At 43.9% G+C, this 25,304-nt stretch overlaps 1 protein-coding gene and 1 non-coding gene across 4 annotated transcripts in view; one reads left to right on the plus strand and one right to left on the minus strand.

The window, feature by feature from the left end:
- DOCK5 (dedicator of cytokinesis 5) overlaps nt 1–25,304 on the plus strand; it is a 207,977-nt gene that overhangs the window by 175,190 nt on the left and 7,483 nt on the right. For 2 of the 3 annotated variants that reach the window (XM_070416608.1, XM_070416609.1), the window contains exons 40-48: nt 696–800; nt 5,399–5,540; nt 7,681–7,762; nt 12,687–12,771; nt 13,214–13,300; nt 15,122–15,298; nt 18,989–19,072; nt 19,698–19,835; nt 21,507–21,673. In XM_070416608.1, the coding sequence (XP_070272709.1) occupies nt 696–800; nt 5,399–5,540; nt 7,681–7,762; nt 12,687–12,771; nt 13,214–13,300; nt 15,122–15,298; nt 18,989–19,072; nt 19,698–19,835; nt 21,507–21,673 (1,067 nt within the window). Of the gene's footprint in view, nt 1–695; nt 801–5,398; nt 5,541–7,680; nt 7,763–11,331; nt 12,095–12,686; nt 12,772–13,213; nt 13,301–15,121; nt 15,299–18,988; nt 19,073–19,697; nt 19,836–21,506; nt 21,674–25,304 lie in introns of those variants that run through there. The other variant, XM_070416610.1, reaches the window with a different exon arrangement.
- LOC139011894 (small nucleolar RNA SNORA23) lies at nt 21,047–21,160 on the minus strand. The gene has a single exon (XR_011471707.1). It is a non-coding gene; the product is annotated as a small nucleolar RNA SNORA23 (small nucleolar RNA).

A 25,304-nucleotide genomic window follows, 5' to 3' on the forward strand; every position in this document is an offset into this window, starting at 1 on the left:
ATATACAGGGTTCAGTACTATCCGCGGGTCAGGCATCCACTGGGGGTCTTGGAAGGTACCCCTGCAGACCAGGGGCAGCTGTGCTAACACAATCATGGTGGCAGGGCTTGGAGCCACCCTTGGGCCCCTAGGTCTGCCTGCCTGCCTGCCTGTCTTTCTTTAAGGCTGATTCTGAGCTCGGGCTGGGAAGCCTCTCTGATGGGAAAAATTAAAGACAGGGGGCAGGCGGGGGGCCAGATATTGAAACACAGAACTTTATCTTCACCTCTGGGCACCTAGAGCTGAACCAAGGGCTTTCGCCGAAACCACCTGCACGAACTGGAAGGTTCTTTATCTTCTTCTATCATTTATCTGCACTCAACTGCAACCGCCTTCGTTAATCTCAGCTTGCTCGGGTCCTGAGCCTCCTTCAGGGAACTGTGAAAGCTAAGCAGTGCTTCCGCCATGGCAGAGTGCACCAGTTCATCCTCCTGCAGACAACTTCAGGGAACCCAGGCCTCCACGGCCGGGTCCTGGGCCCAGGTCCAAACCTCCTGTCCAACAAGAGGATAACGTTGTCTGGCAAGATATTTTCCAAGGACCTTTCATTTCTCTGTGTTACATGGGAAACAACAAAGTAAATAGATCTTTTTATTTTCTCCCCCCAACTGTGCCCTTGGTAACCTCGCTATGGAATGTCTTGTTTTATTTTCCAGAAAACAAGAGCCTCGTTCTATGAGAACATCATTAAGGCCATGAGGCCGCAGCCCGAATACTTTGCTGTGGGATACTACGGACAGGGCTTCCCTTCTTTCCTACGGGTAAGGAACCTGAGGGTGGTCTCCAAGCCATTAGCCGTGCAGCCTGAAGGAGGGAGGGCTTCCTCTCTTTTCCAGATGGGCCTGGGGTGCTGGCAGCCGGAGGCCCGTGTTCTCGCTGTGGGAGGTCGGCGGGGAAACCGCTTCCTGAGCGGCGGCCTCTTCACCCCACACCCGGCCACCTCTGGGATTCTGGCAGCTCTTTTGTAAAATGACCTTTCCCAGGTGGAATGAAAAGGGGAAAAACAGAACATCCTCCCTGGCTGCTGCTGCGGGTCAGGCCAGGGAAAAGTGCAGATTGATGCATTTGGTTGTTTATTTTATTTCCAGCCCGAGTGAGTTTGAAAGCAAATATCCCAAGGATAAGACTGCAAAAGTTTTGTAAAAATAAAAACAATCTTGTTGTAATGGTGAGAAAGGACTATGTTTTTCCCTTCTCAAAACTTTCCACAATGCTATGGTATTTTACAATCTAAAAAATAAACAAACCCTCTTATTTCTCCCACAAAGAAATAAGCTTCTTTCAGCAGCACTTAGCAATGTTTAAGATTATTGTCCATCTCCCTTCCCATAATTGAAAGAAGAAGAAAAAGTGGACAAGGACTTTACATTCTTCACAGTGCCTAACGAGGAGGTGGTTTATTCATTCATTCAAAACCTGTGGACTGAGTACCTGCTGTGTGCCAGGCCCAGGCTCAGCATTAGAGTTACAGGCTCGTTATAATTGGATATGGTCCTTGCTCTCTTAGAACTTTACAACCTAATATTTGAGATGTTAATTAGATAATCACATAAGCAAATATAACATTGACACTGACCAAGACAGGTATTCTGGGCTATATGAATTGGTTAACCAGAGACTAGTTACCCAAGTAAAATAAAAACCTACATTCACATAAAAATATAGTGGTGAAGGCCTGGGGTTGGGGCGGGGGGCAGTTGCGGAGTGCAGGGGGTTAATGGGGGGGGGGTGCGGGGAGAGGACATCTGTATACTTTCAACAATAAAGGTAAATTTTTTTTAAATGTACATGGTGGCCCTAGCTGGTTTGGCTCAATGGATAAAGCATCAGCCTGTGGACTGAAGGGTCCCAGGTTCGATTCTGGCCAAGGACACATGCCTGGGTTGTGGGCTCGATCTGCAGTAGGGGGCAGGCAGAAGGCAGCCAATCAATTATTCTCTTTCATCATTGATGTTTCTATCTCTCTCTCCCTCTCCCTTCCTCTCTAAAAATCAATAAAATATATTTTTTAAAAAAAAATAAATAAATAAAATGTACATGGTGGTTTATAGCACCGTTTTTCATAATCACCAAAGACTGGATAAGCAAACGTGATGCAGCCATACAATGGAACACTATTCAGTAATAGAGAGGAATAGACTCCTCATACACACAGCCGTGCAGATGAATCTCAGGTGCATTATGCTAAGTGGGAGTTAGACTTTAAAGTCTACATACATTGTGATGTTATTTCTATGACATGGGATCTGATAGCTGGGATCGGGGGAGACTGGGCTACAAAGGCATGGGGGCACTTTTGGTTGTGATGACCTGTTCTATATCTTGAGTGTGGTCATAGTTATATTTGTCAGAACTCACAAAATTTTATACTGGAAAGGGTAGATTTTACTATATGTACATTATAGCTGAATTTGTTTTAAGAGTCAGGAACAACTTCCCAGGGAATGTCAGCTTCAGCTGCACTGTGCAAGGTGAGCGGGGCATGAAGGAGGTAAAGAGGACAGGACAGAGCATGTCGAGCACCGAGCACAGAAGCAGCTGGGTGAGCCAGGCCGATGAGGCAGGAGGTGCAGGAAGAGCATGCAGGCCTGGTGACGTGGGTGCTGTCGGCATCCCGAGAGCAGTAGGAGCGTTGCAGACTTGGTGTTGACAAGGTGATGGCTTTGGTGTGGAGAATGGGTGGGAGGGGTGTGTAAGTAAGCCACTAGGGACTAGTGAAGATGTCAAGGAAGAGATGACAGGTTGGCCTAGGGAGGTGGCTTCAGACAGAAATGGAGAGATTAGAATCATGGACATGAAGTAACAGCATTTGATCATTGACCGGATATGTGGGTTAGGAAGAGAGATGTCAAGAATGGTTTCTTGGTTTCTGGCCTCCATAACTGGATGGCACTGGAGCCACCACTTAGATAGGAATGCGCAAAGGACAGAGTCACAGAGGCGGGGATTAATCCATTGAATGACTTCATTCAGTTCATACAGTGTGTCTTGCTAATATAGTCATGGGATTATAACCTAAATGCAAGTTATAGACAATTTCCCCAAACTTGGAATATGTAAATTACATTATCTTCTTCCCCATCCCAGCCAGGTCTCTTTCTCTTCTCTTTCTGGCAACAGCACCTCTATTCTTCCTGCTCCGGGGCAGTGATCTTAGAATCCTTGTTGACTTCCCCATCTCTGTTGTCCTTCAGGAAACACCAGAGTCAAACACCAGATCCTGGAGCTTCTCCTGTCCCACCCAGTCCTGTCTCAGGTTCCTGCAGCTGGATGTGTGCTCCACCATCAGATTAGGTTGTCTGCACCACCTCTTTCATCGTGTTGCTCTCTCCTTCCAGAACTTTCAGTGATTTCTCTGGGATTTCTGCCTGCCTCTCACGCCTTTCATGCTCTGGTTCTCCAAGCGCTTTCTTCTACCCGAACTCCACTTCCTGTCCTTGGACCTTATCCCTCCTGCCACTGACCATGCCTGGGTGTCCTCTCCCCTGTGTCTCCTCCCCTCACCCTATCTTCCCATCTAGGCCCAAACAAGTCCCGTATCTTCCTTGAAGCTCTGTCTCACATTGAGCTAGTTTGTGCTGACCTTTTGCTTGTCTATTCCTTTCACAACCATTGTCCACTTCATGCAATTAGTGTTTTATTATATTCTGACTAGAGGCCCGGTGCACGAAATTCATGCTTGGGTAGGGTCCCTAGGCCTGGCCGGCAATCAGGGCCGATCAGGGCCTTCTGGCTGCTGGCCGGGCCTTCCTTCGTCTGCGCCACCCCCTGGTGATCAGCACACATCATAGTGAGCAATAGAACTCCCAGTTGAACTCCCACGGGGACACTTTGCATATTAGCCTTTTATATATATATATATATATATATATATATATATATATATATATATATATATATATAAAAGGCCCGGTGCATGAAATTCATGCATGGGGGCAGGGGTGTCCCTCAGCCCAGCCTGCACCCTCTCCAATCTGGGACCCCTTGGGGGATGTCTGACTGCCGGTTTAGGCCTGATCCCACATCAGGCCTAAACCGGCAGTTGGAGATGCCTCTCGCAATCCGGGGACCAGGGCAGCTTCGCCTGGGCTGCAGGCGCCTGGAACTGGGACTGGGACCAGGGGCAGGGCGGCTTCACCCAGGCTATGGCCATAGGTGCCTGGGACCAGGACTGGGGGCAGGGTGGCTTCACCCGGGCCTGGCTTTGTCAGGAAGGATGTCCGGAAGGTCGTCTGGAAGACGTCCCATCTAATTAGCATATTACCCTTTTATTAGTATAGATCCTTTTCCCAGGTAGTTTTGCCTGAATGAGGAAATTTTATAATGCATGAATCAGTCACATACATCTTTCCCAGCTTGGACAAATTTTATCACCTATTCCAAAAGTCCTGGAAATTTTTATTGCCTTCAGTGTTTGGCCTAGAAGGTGTATTGCCTTTACGTTATTTACACTATCTAAAATTACCATATTTACTTATTTGTTATTCATTTTCTATTTCTCTCCACCGGAAGGTAAGATTCGTGAGAGCAGGGTCACCGTATAGCCCTAGTGGCTAGCATATTTACTATTTTCTCAATACATACTTGTATGTGAATGGATGAGTGATTAAGAAAAAAACATTTTACAGAACAATAATGCCCAAGTTTCAGTTTAAAGTGGATCACAAGTGGGCTGCCAATTGGTACTAAGCTCTCATCTGATCAGATGAGCAGAAACCTTCAAAACATGGCTATACTTGAACTTGCATGGGCAAAACCATTCCTATGCCTGGGGCCCAGGAAACTTCTTTTTGTTTTTAAGTCCATCCACAGTGATTTGCAGGACTGGCTAGGGACTGCTGTAACTTATTCCTGTTGCTATTACTCTGTCACTGTGTCAAAAGACATGTCTCGATTCTCCTCGTACTTTCATGTTCCCCGTGGCTGAGTCACTCAGAGTGCTGGTGCACACTGTCCCTGGACCGTGATGAGATAAGGGTCTTGCTGAAGATAAATTAATGCACTTCCTTCGCTGAGAATGCCTTACTGTGCAGATATCAGCTAAACTGAACATCATTCCTGGCAGTCATGGATCTATGTTAGGGCACAAGGTCCCTATACTCTCTGTGGGTCAGTGTAGACTGCACCAGCTGTGGTTACTGGGCCAACACTGTGAGAAGCACTGCCTATGACCAGCTTCCCAACTAGACCAGGAGCTCTTGTCAGATATGATGGCTGCTGTGAGGCATGTAGTAGGTATTCAATGAGAACTTGATGGTAGGTTGCACTTTGGCTGGGATGGCTTACTCAGTACCAAGATCTCCGGATATCCCTCCATTCTTCATGTTTAATTATTCCCTTTACTGTCTCTGACCTGCAGAACAAAGTCTTCATCTACCGGGGGAAGGAGTATGAGAGGCTAGAAGACTTCAGCCTGAGGTTGCTGACCCAGTTCCCCAATGCCGAGAGGATGACCAGCTCCACACCCCCGGGAGAGGAAATCAAGTGCTCCCCGAAGCAGTGTATCCTTGCACAGGGAGACCTGGCACAGAGGCTCCGTACCGTAACCTGCTGCAGCCCAGCCCAGCTGGGAGCTCAGGGTTCCACCCCGTCTCTAAACTCATTAAACCACTTAGACCAGGGCTGGGCAAACTTTTTGACTTGAGGGCCACAATGGGTTCTTAAACTGGACCGGAGGGCCGGAACAAAAGCATGGATGGAGTGTTTGTGTGAACTAATATAAATTCAAAGTAAACATCATTACATAAAAGGGTACGGTCTTTTTTTTTTAGTTTTATTCATTTCAAACGGGCCGGATCCGGCCTGCGGGCCGTAGTTTGCCCACGGCTGACTTAGACTCAGTGTCCCAGTCTGTATGAAAGCTTTGAGACCCTAATGTCCTCATCTCGTGGTTATGAAGTAATCAAAGTGGAGAGATGATTCAAGCAAATCTTGAATATGAAAGGATATATTTTAGAGCCACATGGGAAGCTTGAAGAGAAAAGACTTGCTGTTCTGAATTCTGGATAAGGATGTATAGATTTTTTGTGTAACATACCATGACTTATTGAAAAGTCAATTACACGCATTATAAAAAAAAAAGGAAAAAAAAACTAATACTAAGGGCTCCATAACAAAGTTACTTCTAAAGCTTTCTCATGGGTTTTATGCTAAAATAAAGATGTTTAAAACTGAACAGTGGTCTAAAAGGAGTAGATAAGGCAGAGCCAGTGTGGCAAGGTAGATAAGAAAATGGGCTCCATCACTATGTCACTTTGGTAGATAAGAAAATGGGCTCCATCACAATTTACTTAAGTTATCTGTGCCTCAGTTTTCTCATCTATAAAATGGGGATGATCATTCTTCCTCTTGGGGTTCTTATAAGGATTGAATATGTAAATATATGTAAAATACTAGGAACAGTGCCTGATGCATAATAAAACTTCATATATATTAGCTATTATAGACATAGATTGGTAAATGGTGATAGAAAGAGATGATAATAATAGTTCAATAGACAGACATACCTTTAAGAGGAGTAGTGACCTGTTAACACAGTGGATGCTTGGAAAAGAAAGGTCTCCCAGGCTAAGTCCTTGGGTTATGGGGGCTCAGGAAACAACAGAGGTGCCTTCATGGCGTGGCAGTGAAGGAGGTCTTCAGGAAGTGAACTTAGAAGCAGGAGCTGGTGCTTGGCCTTCGGCAAGGTCTGCAGAGCCATTTGGCCTTGCCCAAGTTGCCTCAGTTACCCAGGCCCTGGTTTTCTCATCTACAAGGCTGAGGGTGAGTCTGTGTTCCCTAAGTACCTAATGGCACTTCTGTGAGGATCAAAATAAGGAGGTAATTTATAAACTCTAACAGCATAAGCCATAGCCCAGTGGTTCTCAGATTTTATTATACAGAAGAATCCACACAGAGAGATTCTAATTCAGCGGCTGGGAATTCTAATTCTGCGTTTTGAATTAAGTCTCTGGTGACTGCGGTACAGGTGGACTGCACACGTCACCTGGAGAAAGGCTGGTAGTTCTAGACCCAAGTGCCTCAACTTGCAGTTTAAATACTAGAGGCATTGAAACCTATACCTGCTCTGGTGAAGACAATGAAAGTCACTTCAGAGATCAGATCATTCGGTCAGAGAAGGGGGCCTTACCCCCGAGCCTGACTTCGTTTCCCAGTGGTGTGGTCTGGGTTTTCTCAGATCCTCAGATTCTTCATTGGTAAAAGGAGAATAATGACCTGGTAGCCATTGTGTTTACTGAAGATAACATGTTCCAAACGCCTCATACAGTGCCCAGCCGTGACCCTGGATAAGCAAGTGGTGTCCAGAGACTGGCTACTTCAGAGGAATGTTGTCCAAAAGAAATGATTTAAAAGTTTCTAATCACTTTTTAAAAAATATTTAATTGATATCTATGTTCCTCTGTTTTCCCCTGGGAAGGTGGTTTGCCAGGTGTCTGACCAAAAGAGTGTCCTAGGATGATGACTTAACGAGGCATGTGGGTAATAGGAAAGGGAGCCCCCGCTCCCATGGGGTCCTGGCATTTGGGAAAGGGGAATGGTCCGTGCACGTGCCATTTCCGTCTGTAAAGCAGGAGGAGCAGGCGGCTTTCTCCTGTGGCAGCTTCATGGCCTGTCCTTATCCTTCCTTAGCGAGCTCCTCAGACATGCAGTGTTTCACCGTCAAGCCAGTGATGAGCCTGCCGCCCAACTACAAGGATAAACCGGTTCCGGAGCAGATCTTAAAGTAAGCGTGTGCTCTTGTGTTTTAAAACACCTGCCTCACACCCTTTATCTAGAAGTACATCAAAACCAGAGTCTTCAATTCATTGCAGTTTGGAAGACCTTCTGTTGTCTTAGTAACAGAATGCAGGCTGCTGTAACAGAATTCCACAGACTGGGAGGCTGATAAACAACAGAAATTGATTTCTCACAGTTCTGGGAGCTGGGAAGTCCAAGATCAGGCGCTGGCACATTTGGTGCCTGGTGGGGCCTGCTTGCTGGTTCATAGATCTTCTCCATGTGTTCTCACGGGAAGGAAGGGTCGAGGGAGCTGTCTGGGTCTCTCTTATAAAGGCACGAATCCCATTCATGAGGGCTCCACTGTCATGTCCTAATTACCTCCCAAAGGGCCCACCTAATACCATTACACTGGGGGTTAGGATTTCAACATAGGAATTTAGGGGGGACAAGAACATTTTGACCATAGTAACTGTCCATTGCATTTTCAGTACAAGACCTTGGTAATGCAAAGGGATGTGAGGATTTTGTTTTTTAAGCAGATGGAGGGAACTCAGGAACTTCACTCTCAGATCCTGTGAGTTCCACCCTTTGGGCCTCTAGAGCAACATGAAATTGGGCTCCCTAGCTCTTACGCTACTCAGCAGGCTCACTGGTCAGTACTGGCTTATTCAGCCTGCTTGGTGAGTTCCCCAGTGACTGAAGATCTAATCCAGCCATGGGCAAACTACGGCCCGCGGGCCAGATCCGGCCCATTCGGCTGTTCTATCCGGCCCGCGGAACCGAAAGAGCGGAGGGTTCTCTTGCTCTCCCCTCTGCTCCTTCACCAGCAGCAGTGTTAACATGGCAATGTCTGGAAACACGGCCACAGCTCCTTCTTCTGAGTGGGCGGATTTATATCCGCCCATTCAGTAGAAGGAACAACCTCTCAATCTTCCAGAGGCTCCTTGTAATGCCCTCGGACGTGTCTCCCAACATCACCCTGGGAATGCGTAGACACGTTATCGTGGTGATGTAGGGAGACACGCCCCTGGAGAGCACAGTATCAGAGCCTTTCTGAGGTAAGATTAAGAGCTCTACTCAAACACAATTTTTTCCTGTTCCCACATTCTGTATATCACAATGACTTGTTAATAAAACAACAAAGACTTTCAGCTTTTAGGGCTTGTATCCACTGCAGTTTGTTTTCCCACTGCGGACGCGCGCAGCAGGGAAAAAGACACACGGAGAACATGTCACACTAGCCATGCTGCGGCTGCATTTTTTTGCTGATACGGATGCGGTATCAGTAACGCTACTGTGGCCACTAACCGCATGTGTTAGCGGCAAAACAAATGCATTTTGCGCTGCGTTTGCTTCTCCCCCTTGCGCCTGTAAAAATGCGTGCTACAGGGCATTTGTGTTAACATGCACCACTGCACATTAGCATCAACGCAAACATGATGGAAACCTGTGTACCCTGCATTAACCCTAGCTGCGCTGCATTGCAGTACTGCACCACACTGCAACGGCAGCACGGCTAGTGTGAACGAACCCTAATTCAGTGGGTTGAACAAAAAGATTGTATAGAAATGTGATGAACTAAAGATTTTATTACAAAATCGCTTAATTTCAGGGTTTCAGAAGTAATTGGACAAATGAAAAACTGAAAATCAAATGTTCGTATCTAATACTTGGATGAAACCCTTTCCTGGTAATGACAGCCTGAAGTCTTGTACTTATGGACATCACCAGATGCTGGGTTTTCTCCTTTGTAATGCTCTGCCAGGCTGTCACAGTAGGGATATATATATAAATATCCTGCCATTTCCAGCTTTTAATAAGAAAAACTGTTGCAATGGGCATTTAAAAGTGGCACTTGGTTGTTTTTATAGAGTCCAGTGGATGCAATCTGACATTGATAATGGGCTCTTTCACACTATGTGCACTGCGGCTGTTTTTTGCCAGTAACGGAAGTGCTAGTGGTAACTACTGGTTACCCATGTTTTGCAATGCCCTAGCACCTCCCGTACAAGTGTGTCTGGAAGACACAGCAATGTGCAGCTATGTGTGTTACCATAAACAAAGGGCCTGTGTGAAAGATACACAGGTTTCCTATGGAGGAAAGGGGTTGTTCTCTATGGTCAGGGTGTGCCTCTGTCCCATGTCTGAACTTTTTCAGATGATTTTGTTATATATATATTTTTAGAAGACCAAAAATGTTATAGTAGAGCAAATTTAATCACTTGTTTTTATACTTTACTGTCTTATTTTAGTAAAGAATTTAATAAAAGAACGGCACTGTTGGTTTTAGCCCAATATTAAACATGAGTGGACCAAAGAAAAGGAAAGTGACAGTGAATGCTGAGTGTTTAAGAGGGAGTGGACAACAAAATATTTTTTCACCGAAGTCCGATCAATGCCGGTATGTCTGATATGCCAGGAAACACTTGCAGTCTTCAAAGAGTACAATCTCAGCTGTCACTTTGCCACCAAGCATGGCAACTATGCTAGCAAGCAGTCACCTCAAGAACGGGAGGCTACTGCACAGAGGTTGATGGCTAAATTACAGGCTCAGCAAAATGTCTTTCACAGACAAATGCAATTCAAGAGACAACTACCAGAGCAAGTTTTATGCTATCATTCAAATTAGAAAAAGCTAGCAAACCTCTCTCTGAAGGCAAGTTTTTGAAAGAATGTATGATAGAGACAGCAAGTCTCTTGCGTCCAGAGAGCAAAGGCAAGTTTGAAAAACTCAGCTTATCGCGCAGGACAGTGACTCGTCGAGTGGAACTAATTGATGAAGACTTGGTCAGCAAGTTAAATAGTAAGGCAGAGTTCTTTAAGTTTTATTCACTGGCATTGGATGAAAGTAATGACGTAAAGGACACTGCTCAGCTCTTAATTTTTATCCGAGGGATTAGTGACAATTTTGAAATTATGGAGGAGTTTTTAGCCATGGAGCCACTGAAAGGAAAAACATAGGGAGAGGACTTGTATGACCGGGTGTCTACTGTCATTGAGAAAATGAAGCTACCATGGAGTAAACTTGCTAATGTCACGACAGATGGATCTCCAAATTTAACTGGAAAAAACGTTGGACTGCTAAAAAGAATTCAGGATAAAGTGAAAGAGGAGAACCCTAACCAAGATGTTATTTTTCTTCACTGTATTATTCACCAGGAATCATTGTGCAAGTCTATATTACAACTTAATCATGTTGTTAATCCAGTCGTAAAGCTTGTTAATTTCATTCAAGCAAAAGGACTTCAGCACCGGCAGTTTATTAAGTTTCTGGAGGAAACTGATGCGGATCACCACGACTTACTTTACCACTCTCGTGTCTGCTGGTTGAGTTTGGGCAAAGTTTTCCAATGAGCTCAAAGAAGAGATTGGTGCATTTTTGAAATTAAAGGGGAAGTCTGACGAATTTACTGAGCTGAGTGACAAGAATTGGCTGTGTGACTTTGCATTTGCTGTAGATATATTTTCACATTTGAATGAGCTAAATGTGAAGCTACAGGGAAAAGATCAGTATGGACACGACATGTACACTAATGTGAAAGCCTTTAAATCGAAGCTGATTTTCTTTTCCAGACAAATTTCAGACAAAGTCTTCACTCATTTTGCCACACTAGCCACACAGAAGGAGACCATCCAAAACGTGAAGAAATACAGCAAATCACTGGATGACCTGCATGCAGAATTCTGTCGTCGGTTTTCTGGTGTTGAAAAAATTGACCAGTCACTTCAACTGGTGGCCAGTCCTTTGTCACAAAACCCTGAAACAGCACCAGAAGAGGTGCAACTGGAACTCATCGATCTTCAGTCTGACTTTGTCCTAAAGGAGAAATTCAGCTCTCTTGAACTAAGAGACTTTTATGCTTCACTTAATGAAGCCACTTTCCCAAACATCCGGAGGATGGCACAGAAGGTACTGGTGCTGTTTGGGTCGACCTATGTTTGTGAGCAGACATTTAGCGTCATGAACATCAACAAAGCCCCTCACAGATCCAGCTTAACTGACGAACACCTCAGATCTATCCTGAGAATAGCCACAACAAAACTAACTCCAGACTTTGATGCATTAGCTAAAAAAGGAGACCAACAACACTGTTCCCACTGAAGTTGATGTTTTAAAGACCAAAAACCTTTCAACCCAGTCTACATTGCCATCTACATCTACGTCCCGGGCATAATTTGGAAGCTGCACTAAAGAAAATGTTTAATTTACTGTTTACACATTTTGTTCTTTTCTATTTGTTTTAGTTTTAAATTATTTTATTATATTTAAGTTTAATTTGAAAGGCTTTTGTACCTTTCCTTTGTTAGGCAATTTTATTTTGCCTTTGCCATCTTCAATATAAGGTATGTTATTGTGCTATGATTCCTCCATTTTTTGAAGTTTCAAATTATAATAGTGTTTACATTCTTCTTGTTAAAATGTTTGAAATGAATAAAACTATTGAAATAAAAAAAAAAAAAGACCGTACCCTTTTATGTAATGATGTTTACTTTGAATTTATATTAGTTCACACAAACACTCCATCCATGCTTTTGTTCCGGCCCTCCGGTCCAGTTTAAGAACCCATTGTGGCCCTCGAGTCAAAAAGTTTGCCCACCCCTGGCCTAATCCCTTCTGAGAAGCTAAAACACTAGTAGGATGGATGGAACTGTTACAAAGCTATACAGATGAGATTACAAACGTGGCCATAAATACATACCTTTTTAAATTGTGAGCTGTGAAGCAGATTCCTAAGTAATAAATGTAAGGTGTACAGTAAAATCAAATTGCGCTGACATCAGCCCTCACTGCAGAGACTGTTGGCTTTGAGAGCTCAGTGGATCAGACTCGTGTGCGGAAGATGTCTCATTTCCCCAGGCTTTGTTGCAGTCAGATCACAGAGAGCTTTTTCTAAGAGCTATGACGCCGTGGTTGTCTCTTTCCCCAGCTACTACAGAGCCAACGAAGTGCAGCAGTTCCAATATTCGCGGCCATTCCGGAAAGGAGAAAAGGATCCGGACAACGAATTTGCTGTGAGTTCTGCCCTTAGGCCTCTAGAGAAAGGTAGAATTGACATCCAAAATAGCCGCCTTCCAGCTAACCAGCTCATCCCGCAGAAATGATGGCGGCCGGGGATAGAGGCTTCGTGTGCTTATTGCCAGGACAGCAGGCTGTCATCTAAGTAGAAAACTAGACCAGGAGTCCAGAAACTGGGCTGTACTCCTGAGCCTGCCACCTCTATGACTGTGAGCAGTCACCCCTCTCTGGACCTCCAAACTTCCCGTCCAGAGGGTGAGAGGGCCCAGAGAGAGGACCCTTGCAGCTTTTCACATCCAGAATGAGTCCTTTTTTAGAGAAAATATGGCCTTTTCTCTAAGGAGGCATTTGAGAATGGAATCTCATTTAATAGAACCAGGGAGTTTTGCTCTTCTAAACGCCTGGGAGTTGACCAACATTTCCTCTTCTTTCCACCAGACGATGTGGATTGAAAGGACCACGTATACGACTGGGTACACCTTTCCTGGGATCCTCAAGTGGTTTGAAGTCAGGCAGATTTCAACAGTGAGTCATTTGAAACTGGAACTCAGAAAAGTATTTCTGTCTCCAAATATAATAAGAGCCTTTGTTAGATCCCCCCTCTGGTTCTCACGAGCTCAGCCAGCCTCTTCTGGCAGCTCCATTTTCCAGAAGAAAAATAAAAAGCATGCTTGTCTGATAGACCGTCTTTGTAAAACTGATGTTACAGCACCAACCCTAAAGGTTGTGCACAGTGAATGCCTCTTTTATGACCACAGGAGTGTCCTCGTCTCCTGCCAGCACCCAGAAACATTTTTGAAATGCCTCCTTGAGTTTCCTGTCAATCACTTTCTTCGCTCTCAGAACGTTTCCTCTTTTTCTCAGCTAATCACATCAGCAGTCATCCTAGACTCTTCCATCGTCCACTCCCCAAAGCTGCCTGTTTTTAATATTTATTAAATCTGTTTTCTTTTTTTTCCAGCCCCTGTGCCTTGTTTCTAGTCCCCCATTCACCTCTAGTTTGATGCCATTGAAAAAACCCTTACTTGGCCTCCCTGCCTGGGCCTTCTGAGGGCCACTTTCCTCGTTGCCTCAGTGTGACTTCCATAGTGAAACCTGATTCTGTCATTTTCATATTTAAAACCTTTCTGTGGCTCTCCAGTGCCTAGAGTGTAAACTGCATACTCCTTAGCACAGGGTCTCTTTGACTCAGCTCTTCCATCTCTGATGGAATCTACTGGAACTAAACTGCTCAGTCCATGCTATTTCAACTATCTGTGAAATTGAGGCATTTTCTCTACCCAGAATGCCTTCTTGCCACTTCTCAACCTAACTCACTCCCATTCAGATTCCATATAGGCACCAGCTTCCCCAGGAAGCCATCTCTGAAACTCCCAAGCTGGCTTAGAGGTTCTTTCTCTTTGCCCATCGCCTCCTGCACTTCTTCCTAATGAGCTGCTTACCGTGTTCATGCGACTTGAGACCCCACTGAAATCATAAGTTCCTCCCAGCCATGAATTATATCTTAATCACTTTGTTACTGTCGTACGTAAGTAAGCATTCAAGAACTATGTCTTACACAAATCTAAACTGGGGTTTGCATGTCTCATTCCACTGGTGTATATCATTATTCTTTAAGGATGAATATGATTTTTAGACAAAGACTCTTAGAATCAAGTCTGGAGAAGATTAGGGGGTAATTACCCATGATAATGGATAAAATGAGGAAGGAGACAGTTTTTCTTAAAACCTGCTTTTGAAGACATTTCTACAAGAAGGTCTCTCTCTGAATCTGTATTACATCTTATTTTCATCCAAAATTCAGCCCGAGTAGCCTAATGCATCCTACTGTTTCTGACTTCTCTTAACCACAGAACCCATACTAAGGTGACTTGTGTGTAGTCTGAATGTCTGGCTGCTAAAGTCCTTTACCTTTCCTCATGGGAGAAGCAGTGAACATTCGTGGTGGTGCTTCTGTCTTGGATCAGATATCCTGTTACTCTGTTGTCATTGATTTTCTAAAAAATTTCTAAGGAAGCTTTGCCTAAGAAACAATCATTATAGCTCCAACTTTTTTCTTCTCAGAATTTCTGTAGATGCTTTGCCCCCCAAAATAATCATTCTATAGCTCCAATATTTAAGCCACCCTTATACTTTCAAAGGAAACTTTTAAAAGCTTATTTTTGCAACTTATAACACCATTTCAAATAAGTACGGTATCCTAAGAAACATAACCTTGACCAGCAAAAGCTCACTCTTCTTTGGTTGGTGGGAATTTTATACCTTATTAGGGGAATACTGGGCTTTTTCCAGTCTCTGCTTTGGAGCTCACGAAGTGCCCTTCCCCTCCCATGCTCTCTGTCACAGGAGGAAATCAGTCCTCTGGAGAATGCCATCGAAACCATGGAACTCACCAATGAGAAGATCAGCAACTGTGTTCAGCAGCATGCCTGGGACCGGTCCCTCTCTGTGCATCCTCTTTCCATGCTGCTCAATGGCATCGTAGATCCGGCCGTCATGGGGGGATACTCCAACTATGAAAAGGTGGGCTGGGTCGCCCTGGCCAGTGTTGCCCAGTAGTTACTGTGTCAGCCCACGCACCATAGGGTCTTGGGTTCAATTACTAGTCAAGGGTACATACCTGGGTTGCAGGATCATGTGCAGGAGGTAACCAATCCCTCTCTCTCTCTCTTTCTCTCCCTTTTCTCCCTCTCTTCTACTCTCTCTAAAAATCAATAGAAAATATATCCTTGGGTGAGGGTTAACAAAAAAAGAAAACAATAGAGAAGGTAGGCTGAGTTCCCGGGACCCCACAGCACTCAAAGATCTGGGTGTCTCCATGCCTCTCTGTGGCATTGTGCAGCTGATGAATTCGTTTCTTACCACTTCTCTGAGAGACTTTCATTCCCCCTTTTTATATGAATAGCCAAGTGAAATTAATGAAAAGCTTGTCCCCAACCTCACAGCTCCTGGAGACCCTCAGCAACCCAGCTGGGTTAGGCTACTGCCTGGAGAAGAGTCACTGAAAGATCAGTCAGACATACCATATCCAGTTGCTTCACCTGCTATTCTCTCCCCCTCCGACTCCCCTGGGAGGTGTAAGGGTGCAGGTGGGCCGACCACTGAGGACGCTCTGGGGGTGGAGCAGCGTGTGTGGGGGAGGCAGAGCACGCTTTGTTTAGAATTAGCTTCTAGGAATCCCACCCCCACTTGATGGGCCAGAGGATGCGTGGACAAATGCTGGCCAAGCTCTACAACTAAATTAGGTCAACTAAGTGTTGTATCTGCTCCTCGGGGGACACAGGAAAGGAGCGCTCCCCTATGCTCCATTGCATAGGGTTGGTGTGGCACCATCTGCAGTGGAGGGGATGCATCCAGTAAGTAAAGTCCAGTTAAGGATCCAGTTGACCCTTGACTAGCACAGGTTTGAACTGTGCAGGTCCACTTCCACCTGGACATTTTCATTAAGTATAGTTGGCCCTTCATATCCCTGGCTTTCCCACCCGTGAATTCAGTCAACTACGAATAGAAAGCAGTACTTTCACATCCCCAGATACAGGTCGAAAATACTGTTTTCCACCTGCAGTTGGTTAAATCTATGGACATGAAGGGCACACTGTAGAATAAAAAATTTCCAGGGATTTTCGACTGTGGGGTTCAGTGTCCCTAACCCCCACATTGTTCAAGGGTCAACTAATTAGTAGAGGCAGGCTTTGTAATTGTTAGGTACATTTTTAGTGGCTAAATAATTTTGGAATCCTCTTCTTGAAAATAAACATTTGGCTAGTACCCCCCTGTGCACTATCCTGGAGATTGACGGGTGGTCGGGGGCAGATGGATGGGAAGGGCCAGTGGACGTTAAGTGAGCTGATTCTCACCACCAGCAGTAAATCCAGTTTGTCCTTGTTATGTTTCAGTAATAATTTCTAGTGTTACAGTGGAATTCAATAAAAAACTGGGATCCAAAATACGATCCTTTTTATACTATAACTAGGGGCCCAGGGCATGAATTCATGCACCTTGAAAGGAACTGTGGGCCGCGAGGCTGCGTTGGGCACAGGGGCAGGTCTTGGCCCATCCTCCGTGCCCCCGCCTGGCCCCTCCCACTGCAGCCCCACTCCTGCCACTGCTGCTCCCACACACTGACAGTGCCTGCCCCGCTCGCACCTGACGGCACACAGCAATTGGGGCCTGTGCCAGCAGCGGGTGCGAGCAGTGGCGACTGCCCCAATTGCCACTCAGGAGCAGGGGGAGGTGGAGAAGCCCTCAGGTGCTATTGGGGCCAGCAGCTGCCGCTCACACCCGCTGACGGTGCTGAGCGATTGGGACTGGCACCTGGCACCAGCAGCGGGTGCGAGCAGCAGCTCCGGCACCGGCAGTGGGTGCGAGCAGGGTCATTGCCGGCAGCAGGTGTGAGAGGTGGCTGCCGTCCCTGATTGCCCCTCAGGAGCAGGGGGAGGTGGAGAAGCCCTGAGGGGTAATGGGGGCTGCCAGCCGCTGTTTGTGCCCGCTGAAGGTGCTGAGCAATCGGGGCTGGTGCCGGCACCCGCAGCGGGTGCGAGCGGGGTCGGTGCTGGCAGCAGGTGCAAGCACCAGGCGGGACCGCTGCACGCAGGGCAAAGAATTTTCAGAAACCACCAGAGTTTCGCCCTGATGACAGCCACCAGCGCCCCGCCTTGGTCTGGCGCCCCCGCTCATCTGCTCCACCATCCCACTGCGGCTGACACCCACCATGTTCCCCCCTCTGCCGCCTACTGCCGACGCTGCCATGTTCCGCACACACCCCCTGGTGGTCAGCACACATCATAACGTCCAGTTGTTCAGTTGTTCTGCTGTTCGGTCTATTTGCATATTAGCCTTTTATTATATAGGATAATTTCAGTGAGTATGTTTCCTGTTAGCTATCTGATAGTAATTTTGATGTGTTTTTCCAAGTGTTAATATTTCAGAATGCCCCTAAAAACCAGATTCATATATGCCAGTATCCGTGAATATTTTATAACTTCATATGAAGTTTTCCCCAATGTTACTGTCTCTAATTTAAATGAAAAAAAAGCAAAGGAAGGATATAGAGTGTTTCAGGAACTTTGGCTTAAAATACTAGTTTATACTTTTAATTAGTGTGTAAAGCTTTGTACATTTCTAAACTTAAGAAGTTAAACTCTCATTGATCACCCTGATCTATTGCAATCAGTCAGGGAACCCATTATTACCTACCTGACACAGGTGACCTGTTTTAAGGCAGGTTAACCATGGCCTCATAAGAACCCAGGAGCTGTTTGCTGTAATTCACCAGCCTTTATGCTAGAAAAATTAAGTTCAGGGCACTCTGATGTTCTCTGACTCAGGTGCTTTGGGAATTTAGTTGCATTATATTATACTAGAGGCCCGGTGCACGAATTTGTACACGGGTGGGGTCCCTCAGCCTCGCTGGCAATCAGGGCCAATCGGGACCATCTCGCCCAGTCCTGATTGGGGCTGGTCTGGACGGCCAGCCAGGGGGAGGGACCATGGGAGGTTGGCTGTGGGAGCGCACTGACCACCAGGGGGCAGCTCTTGCATTGATGTAATTTTGATATATAATAAATGCATTTAACATTTTCAAAACATTTTACATCTTTGTCTCATATTGTCCTCAAAATAGCTTTTTGGATAGGTGGTTAGTAATAAAATACAGGTATTAATCTTCACTTAATATAGGAAAAAATTATAGTACAGCCTGTATCACGTGGTAGAGCAGAAAATCCATCAGCCACATCTCCAGTCTGTTAGTTTTTTGCTCTCTTCTTTATAATGCCTGTGTACTTAATCTGACACATAACTTTTTGATATGGTCATTTGGCCTTTTCTTAGTTTTTTGGAATAGTTATTTTAAGGAATGACATTCTAGCTCTTACTCCAGGAGCAAGCTGGTGCCTTTCCCTTTCTCCTTCTTCTACCCTGCCCTCATCCGCCCTCTCCCCACCCCCCAAAAAAGGAATGACATTCTTCTCTGCTCCTGATTACTTGATTGGTGTGTGTGTGTGTTTATTGTTAAGAAGGACCACAAAATAGCACCTGCTTTTTTGAATTGTTCACTATGGATGAAGGCTGTGCTGTTACTTAGTCGTTCCTGGTTTATGACATAGGACAGAAGGCATGTTTCAGCCTCCCAGGCTTCCCTCCCCTCCTTTAGGGCCGAATACACAGATAGGTATGTGTTCTCATTAACTCTCCCATGTGCTCTGCTTTTAGGCTTTTTTTACAGAAAAGTACTTGCAGGAGCATCCTGAAGACCAGGAGAAGATCGAGCTGCTGAAGAGACTGATAGCGTTACAGGTATGCCCACGGGTGGTGTGTGGCTGGACAGCTCCCACTGCCTTCCGTGGGCAGCTGTAGTGCACGAGTCTAACATCTTCTCTGGGGCTCAAATCTACGGCTCACTTTTAGGGTTACTTTCCCTTTTTTAAAAAAGCACCATGGAATCACAACCTATCCCTTTGTTTGGCAAAGCGGCCTAGGAATAGCATCCATTAGACTGCACAGTGTTAAGAGGGCCCTTTTAGAGATGAGACTCTAGACCTGTGTCACCTGAGAGACGTTGGCCTGTCTTTCTCTTTCTCACTCCTTCAGTGAACAGTGGGAGAGAGTGCAGCCATCCACGCCAGCGAAGGCTTAAGCCTATCGTTGCTCATCCACAGAAAGGCCTGGGCTCAGATGGGTCTGCCTTGTCTGGCAGCCCTCCGCCATTTAGGGCTTGCCTGTGTCCATGGTGCATGCATTTCTCTGCTTTCTTTGACTCAAGGCGTTCAGCTCCCAAGCACTGCACTGACAAGTAGCTTTCTCATTTGATATGTGCTGTGTCTGCCTGTTTACCTGTCCATCCCCAGCCCCCGTCTTTCCCCAAATCTGAATGATCCCTCATCCAAAACCACATTGCAGTCTTTCCATGCCCTTTTTCCAGATGCCCCTGCTGACAGAGGGGATCCGCATCCATGGGGAGAAGCTGACGGAGCAGCTCAAGCCGCTGCACAACCGTTTGTCCTCTTGCTTCCGGGAACTCAAGGAGAAAGTGGAAAGGCTCTATGGGGTCATCACACTGGTAGGCTTTGTCTAAGTAGCCTTTAAGCTTTCTCTATTCTCTCTTACCTTTTATAGTATTGACTGGTTTTTCAGATGCCAAATGAGTCAAAGTAGCGTAGGTGGCATGAAAATATGGGGCGGGTGATGGGGGTGGAATGTCAGAGAAGCCATGGTCTACTTTTGATGACCTTTTACCATCCTCCTGCTACCAAGGGCTTCTCCAACTTGAACAACACTCATAACCTTCTGGAAGGTTTGTGAAAACACAAGTTGCTGGGCCACATCCCCAGGATTTCTGATTCAATCGCTCTGGGCTGGGCCCGAGAATTTCCGTTGCTAACATGCTCCCAGGTGGTGCTGATGCTGCTGGTGCAGAGCCCGCGCTATGAGAATGACTCTGTTAGAAGTTGAGGTGCCCCTGATCCCAGACACTGGTTGTTCCTGTCCTGACTTAGCCCAATTCTTACAGTTTTTTCTAATATATTTTTATTTTGATAAGTTTTCACTCTTGACACCTTTGAAGTGAGAAAGAATTGTGAAGGACATTTACAATGCATGTAGCTGATTTCATAATTTTTGACCATTCTAACACATTTCTCACAGCTACAAATTTCTGTTTTTCCTCTTGAGAAGTTGGGTGGGAGGGTGCGTGTGTTAACCTTTTCAGCAGTCGATTGTTTGCTCGGTCCCACCTTCATTTACCTGCTCTTCTTAACATGAGTTCACCTGCTCTATTTAACTGCCTTATTCCGGAACCTCCGATTTTCAGATTTTCTTCCTCAAATCAAGCTCTAGATTTCTTTTCTGCACTTCTCTCTTCTTTTCCCATACCTCCATCTCCACTACCTTTCTCTCCAGAGAGTCTGTTTGATCATCTCTTTCCATCATCTGAGTGTTCAATCATGAATTCCTGAAATTTGCCTCCTAACCTACCACCAGTTAGGAGTTTTCTCCTAGGAAAATTTGTCTTCCACACAAATTCCTAGATGGCAGGCAGAGACTGTGACTTTCACCTCATGAGTTGGTTTCGATTAGACCCAGGTCAACATTAGCATGTAAATTTGAAATGGTGGCATGTAGGGCTCAATGTCCCACTGGAGAAATTTCTCATGAAGGTAGGTCAGTGTTCCCTTACTCCCTGAGATTCACCAGGTTGAGATTCAGGTCTGCAGTTTCAGTCTGAAACTTTCCTGTTAGGCCAATATTCCTTTCCTTTTCTTTCTTTTTTTTTTTTGTATGGGAATCTGGAGGCTGGCCAGTGGTAAATTATGACCAATGAGACAACACTAGACCAGTACTATGATCCCAACTTACTCTTTGGCTGCATGATGTTTATAATACTCCACTTTTTTTTAATGCCCGAAAGAAGCAAATCTGGAAAAGCAGGCAGAGGATTTTGCTGTTTTATTGGTGGGCGAACATATTGGTTATTTCTCTCTCATGTGGCTGACAGCAAATTTGGTGTATTTTTTCTAGTCTTAGAAACAAAGTAGGTTTAACATAAGTTGTGTTTATAAATAAGAATACAAGTGCTTCATTATTTAACAACTGAAGCAGCACAGTCACCAACCAATCAGAATGGGGTGCCAGCCAATACAGTTGGGCACTTGCCACAAGCAAACGGGGCCTGCACTCCTTCATATGGTCTGAGTTCTGGGCCAGCTAACCAGGGGGGGCATGTGTTCTCCAGCCACCCAACCTGACGGAGAGGAAGCAGAGCCGCACGGGGTCCATGGTGCTGCCCTACATCATGTCGTCTACGCTGCGGAGATTGTCCATCACCTCGGTGACATCCTCTGTGATTTCCACCTCTTCTAACTCGTCCGATAATGCTTCCTCCAGGCCAGGATCCGATGGGTAAGGTTTGATCTTTAATTGCCGGGAGGGGTGGAGTAACTCCTTTCCAATATTTACTTTTGGTACCAAAGTGAGACTTGGTCAATGTAGATACTTATCCTCACAAGGGAAATAATTCAGAGTTCATGGGTTATTAGCCTTTGGGTCATCCTTATTTTCTCCCTCATGAGGAAAACCATTATTTACATAATGATAACAACAGCTATGAGAAACGGGGGGTGGGGGGGAGAGGGAACCATAACAGTGTCACATCCTAACATCGACCTAATCACATTCTGATTGATTTTTTTCACAATAACTTGTAGTTATTGCTTCATTTTTTATCATTTTAATTTTAAAAAATAATTTTAAAATTAAACTTATTTCATGAATAGTTAATCTAACCCCAAGATATGAAATTCCAAAGGTACAAAAAGCTTTATCATGAAGCATCTCCCATGGACCCCTGCCTCCCAGCTTACCAGTCCCGCTCTGCAGAGGCAGGCGATGTTAGCGTCCAGGTTCCTGCTGCCTTTCCAGCAGCTCCTCACGGGTGCACACAATACCTCAACACACATTTCTCCCCACACTTCCTTATTCTATGAATGGCAGCGTGTAATACTCTGTTTCCCTTGCTTTTTTCACTTACGAGATCTTTAAAACTATTCCATTTCAGAACATAGAGAGCCCCTCTTTACTTTGAGCTGCAAACATGTTGTGGTATGTCTGCACTGGATACATGCCACCAGAGCCTGTTGGTGGTCATTTAATTGATGCAGCAACTAGGAATCTTAAAAATCAGTTATTTTGCAAATATATAAATATATCCACATGAGAAAAATTCCCAAAGTAAAATCGCTCTGTCAAACCTATATAGTTGCAATTTCCAAAATTATTTCTAAACTGACTTCCATAGAGATTATACCAATTTACAATCCCACCAGCAACATACATGCCTGGTTGGTCACCTGCACCTTGCCACCAAATTGTATATTACCAGTCTCTTTAATTTTTGCCAATCTGGTAGGTGGAAAATATTTTCTTGGAATAGGGATTTTTTTTTATTTTCCTTGTATGAAGTTTATCATTTTTTCATCTGTTTAGTAGCTGTTTGTGTTTTGTTTTCTATGAACTGTGGTCAAATATTTTGTGTACATTTTCTGTTGGATGTTGGCCATGTCTGTGAAATGAGTTGAATGTTTCCCATAATTTCTCCTTTGTTTTTTAAAATTTTATTCTTTAATCATAGTTTACATTCAGTATTATTTTGTATTAGTTTTAGGTGTACAGCATAGTGGTTTGGTTAAATCTCCTTGTTATATATATATATATATATATATATATATATATATATGTATATATATGTATTTTTTTAATTGATTTCAGAGAGAAAGGGAGCGGGAGAAAGAGATAGAAGCATAAATGATGAGAGAGAATCATTGATCAGCTTCCTCCTGCACACCCCACACTGGGCATTGAGCCTGCAACCCGGGCATGTGCCCTGACCGGAAATCCAACCGTGACCTCCTAGTTCATAGGTTGATGCTCAAAAATTAACCACTGAGCCACACTGGCTGGGCAGATCTCCTTATCTTTTGACTTCGCTTCTAATTTTTTAGTTCTGACTTTTTTATGTAACCAAGTATATTAATATTTGATCTTATAACTTCTGCATATAATATCGTGATGGAAGGCCTTCCCTACAAGAAACTAATTTTAGGGTTTCACTATTCACAATTAAATCTTAACTCTTTGGAATTTAATATAAAGTGTGAGGTGTAAAGCCAACTTTTTCCCCTCATACAACTACCCAGTTCTTTCTATAACATTTAATAAGCAAGCTGTCTTTTCTCTATTGATTTGAAATGTCAACCTTATTAAAATATCACACTCTTATATGTTCTTTAGCCTATTTGTAGACTTTTTCCCTTTTTATTTTTGATCTACCTTTGTGTTTATCCACTGCTGTTATGCAGTTTTAATAACTATAGACTTAAAAGATTTTTAACATCTAGTAATCCTTTTCAGAATTTACCTGCCTAGTTTTACCCATTGCTCACTTTGGGATTAATTTGTCTAGGATTCCCTTTTACATTCCATTTATGGACTAACTTTAGGAGGATGGATGGCTTTGTGATACGGAGCTTTCCTTGCCAGAAACACAGAGTGCCTTTCCACAGCCTCAAATTTAAAATATTTTGAAGGAGTGCATTTATGATGTGTTCTTTTGTTTTAAAGGTATTATTTTAAAATAATATTTTGCTAATTATAAAGTTAATATATGTATATGTAGACATTTTTCAAAGTATTAGAAACTTTTGAAAGAATGAAGGCTTATAACTTTGTCACTCAGAAGTAACCACTGTTAAGTTTGAGTTGGTAATACAGGAAAAGTACATGGACATTGTACATAAGTGCAGAAGCATTGCAGGTACCATTTTGTGACCTCAGTGAATATGCATGATGAATACCTAACTTCATTGTGTAACTTCATTATGTATTTTAGTGTTGAAATAAGTCAAGCCAACTGACTCACCATTTACTCATAGATCTGTAATTTCATATTATAACACACAAAAATAACCTGTTCAATGGCTCCCTACCTGGAAATCAAATGTTTAGTATTCCAAAATTGCTTATCCATCCTTTTCCTTGACATGGGTAGCTCTACATAGTTACAATTATAGCAAAAATATAGTTTGGTAATTTGCTTTTCCTCTTTCTCTTTTTATTATCAGCATTTTCCGTGTTGCTATGTAATTAAATATAATTTTTCATAGATACATATCATTGCATTGTACAAATGTACCTTAATTCATCCTTCTCCTACTATAAAATATTTAAGCTGTGTCATTATTTCTAAACAGATAATCATAAAAGTTTATTATAGTTCAATATAAAACATTAGTTTGTATCAATATAAAATGCATTTTTGTTATTAAGAGTTGTAGCAAACATGCGTACATGTACATCTAACTTACTGATTATATTAGGATGCATTCTCAGATCACTTCTTGGCCTTTTGGTGAAGATCAAATGAGGAATGCATTTCTGGAAGCTCACATTACCTAGTCAGAGTATGAGGTTTTGTGGTAATTCTTGACATACTAAATACCAATATGCAATGCCATATGCAATATATGAAACACAAGTGATTATATAATTTTTATTATATATTCACTATTATTAAGTATTTGCCCTGTATTTAATCTTTTGAAGTCCTAAATATTAAATAATTCCTGAATCATTTATTTTTTCTCTTCTGTGGATTTTTTCTTGCCATAAAGAGGTACTACCTGCCTTAGAAAGCATAGAAATTCTGTTCTGTTCATTAACTCCTTTTTGAAATACACTCTGTCCCATTCAAAAAAGCAAAGTTTTGAAGTTGCTATTAAAAACCAGAGACTCCATAATTGCAGATACAGTAGGGCAGTAAACAAAGCAGGTGAATGGGCTCCTCTTTGTGTGGGAACCCCAGGCAAGTGGGTTATTGCTCTTGCCCAGGTTTCCCGAGTGAGTACGAAGTCGTCATTGATAATATTTTCTAACACTTATTTAGAATGTGTCTTTAAAACAGCTCAAACGGATTCACACCTGATGACCCTGAGTCTCCTATCACCAGTGTTATGGCACAGTATTCATTAAACTTCCG

The sequence above is a fragment of the Myotis yumanensis genome, unplaced genomic scaffold (assembly GCF_028538775.1).
Source record: "Myotis yumanensis isolate MYYU_CA2020_CCGP unplaced genomic scaffold, mMyoYum1.0.hap1 SCAF_5, whole genome shotgun sequence".
In the NCBI taxonomy this organism is placed as follows: Eukaryota; Metazoa; Chordata; class Mammalia; order Chiroptera; family Vespertilionidae; genus Myotis; species Myotis yumanensis.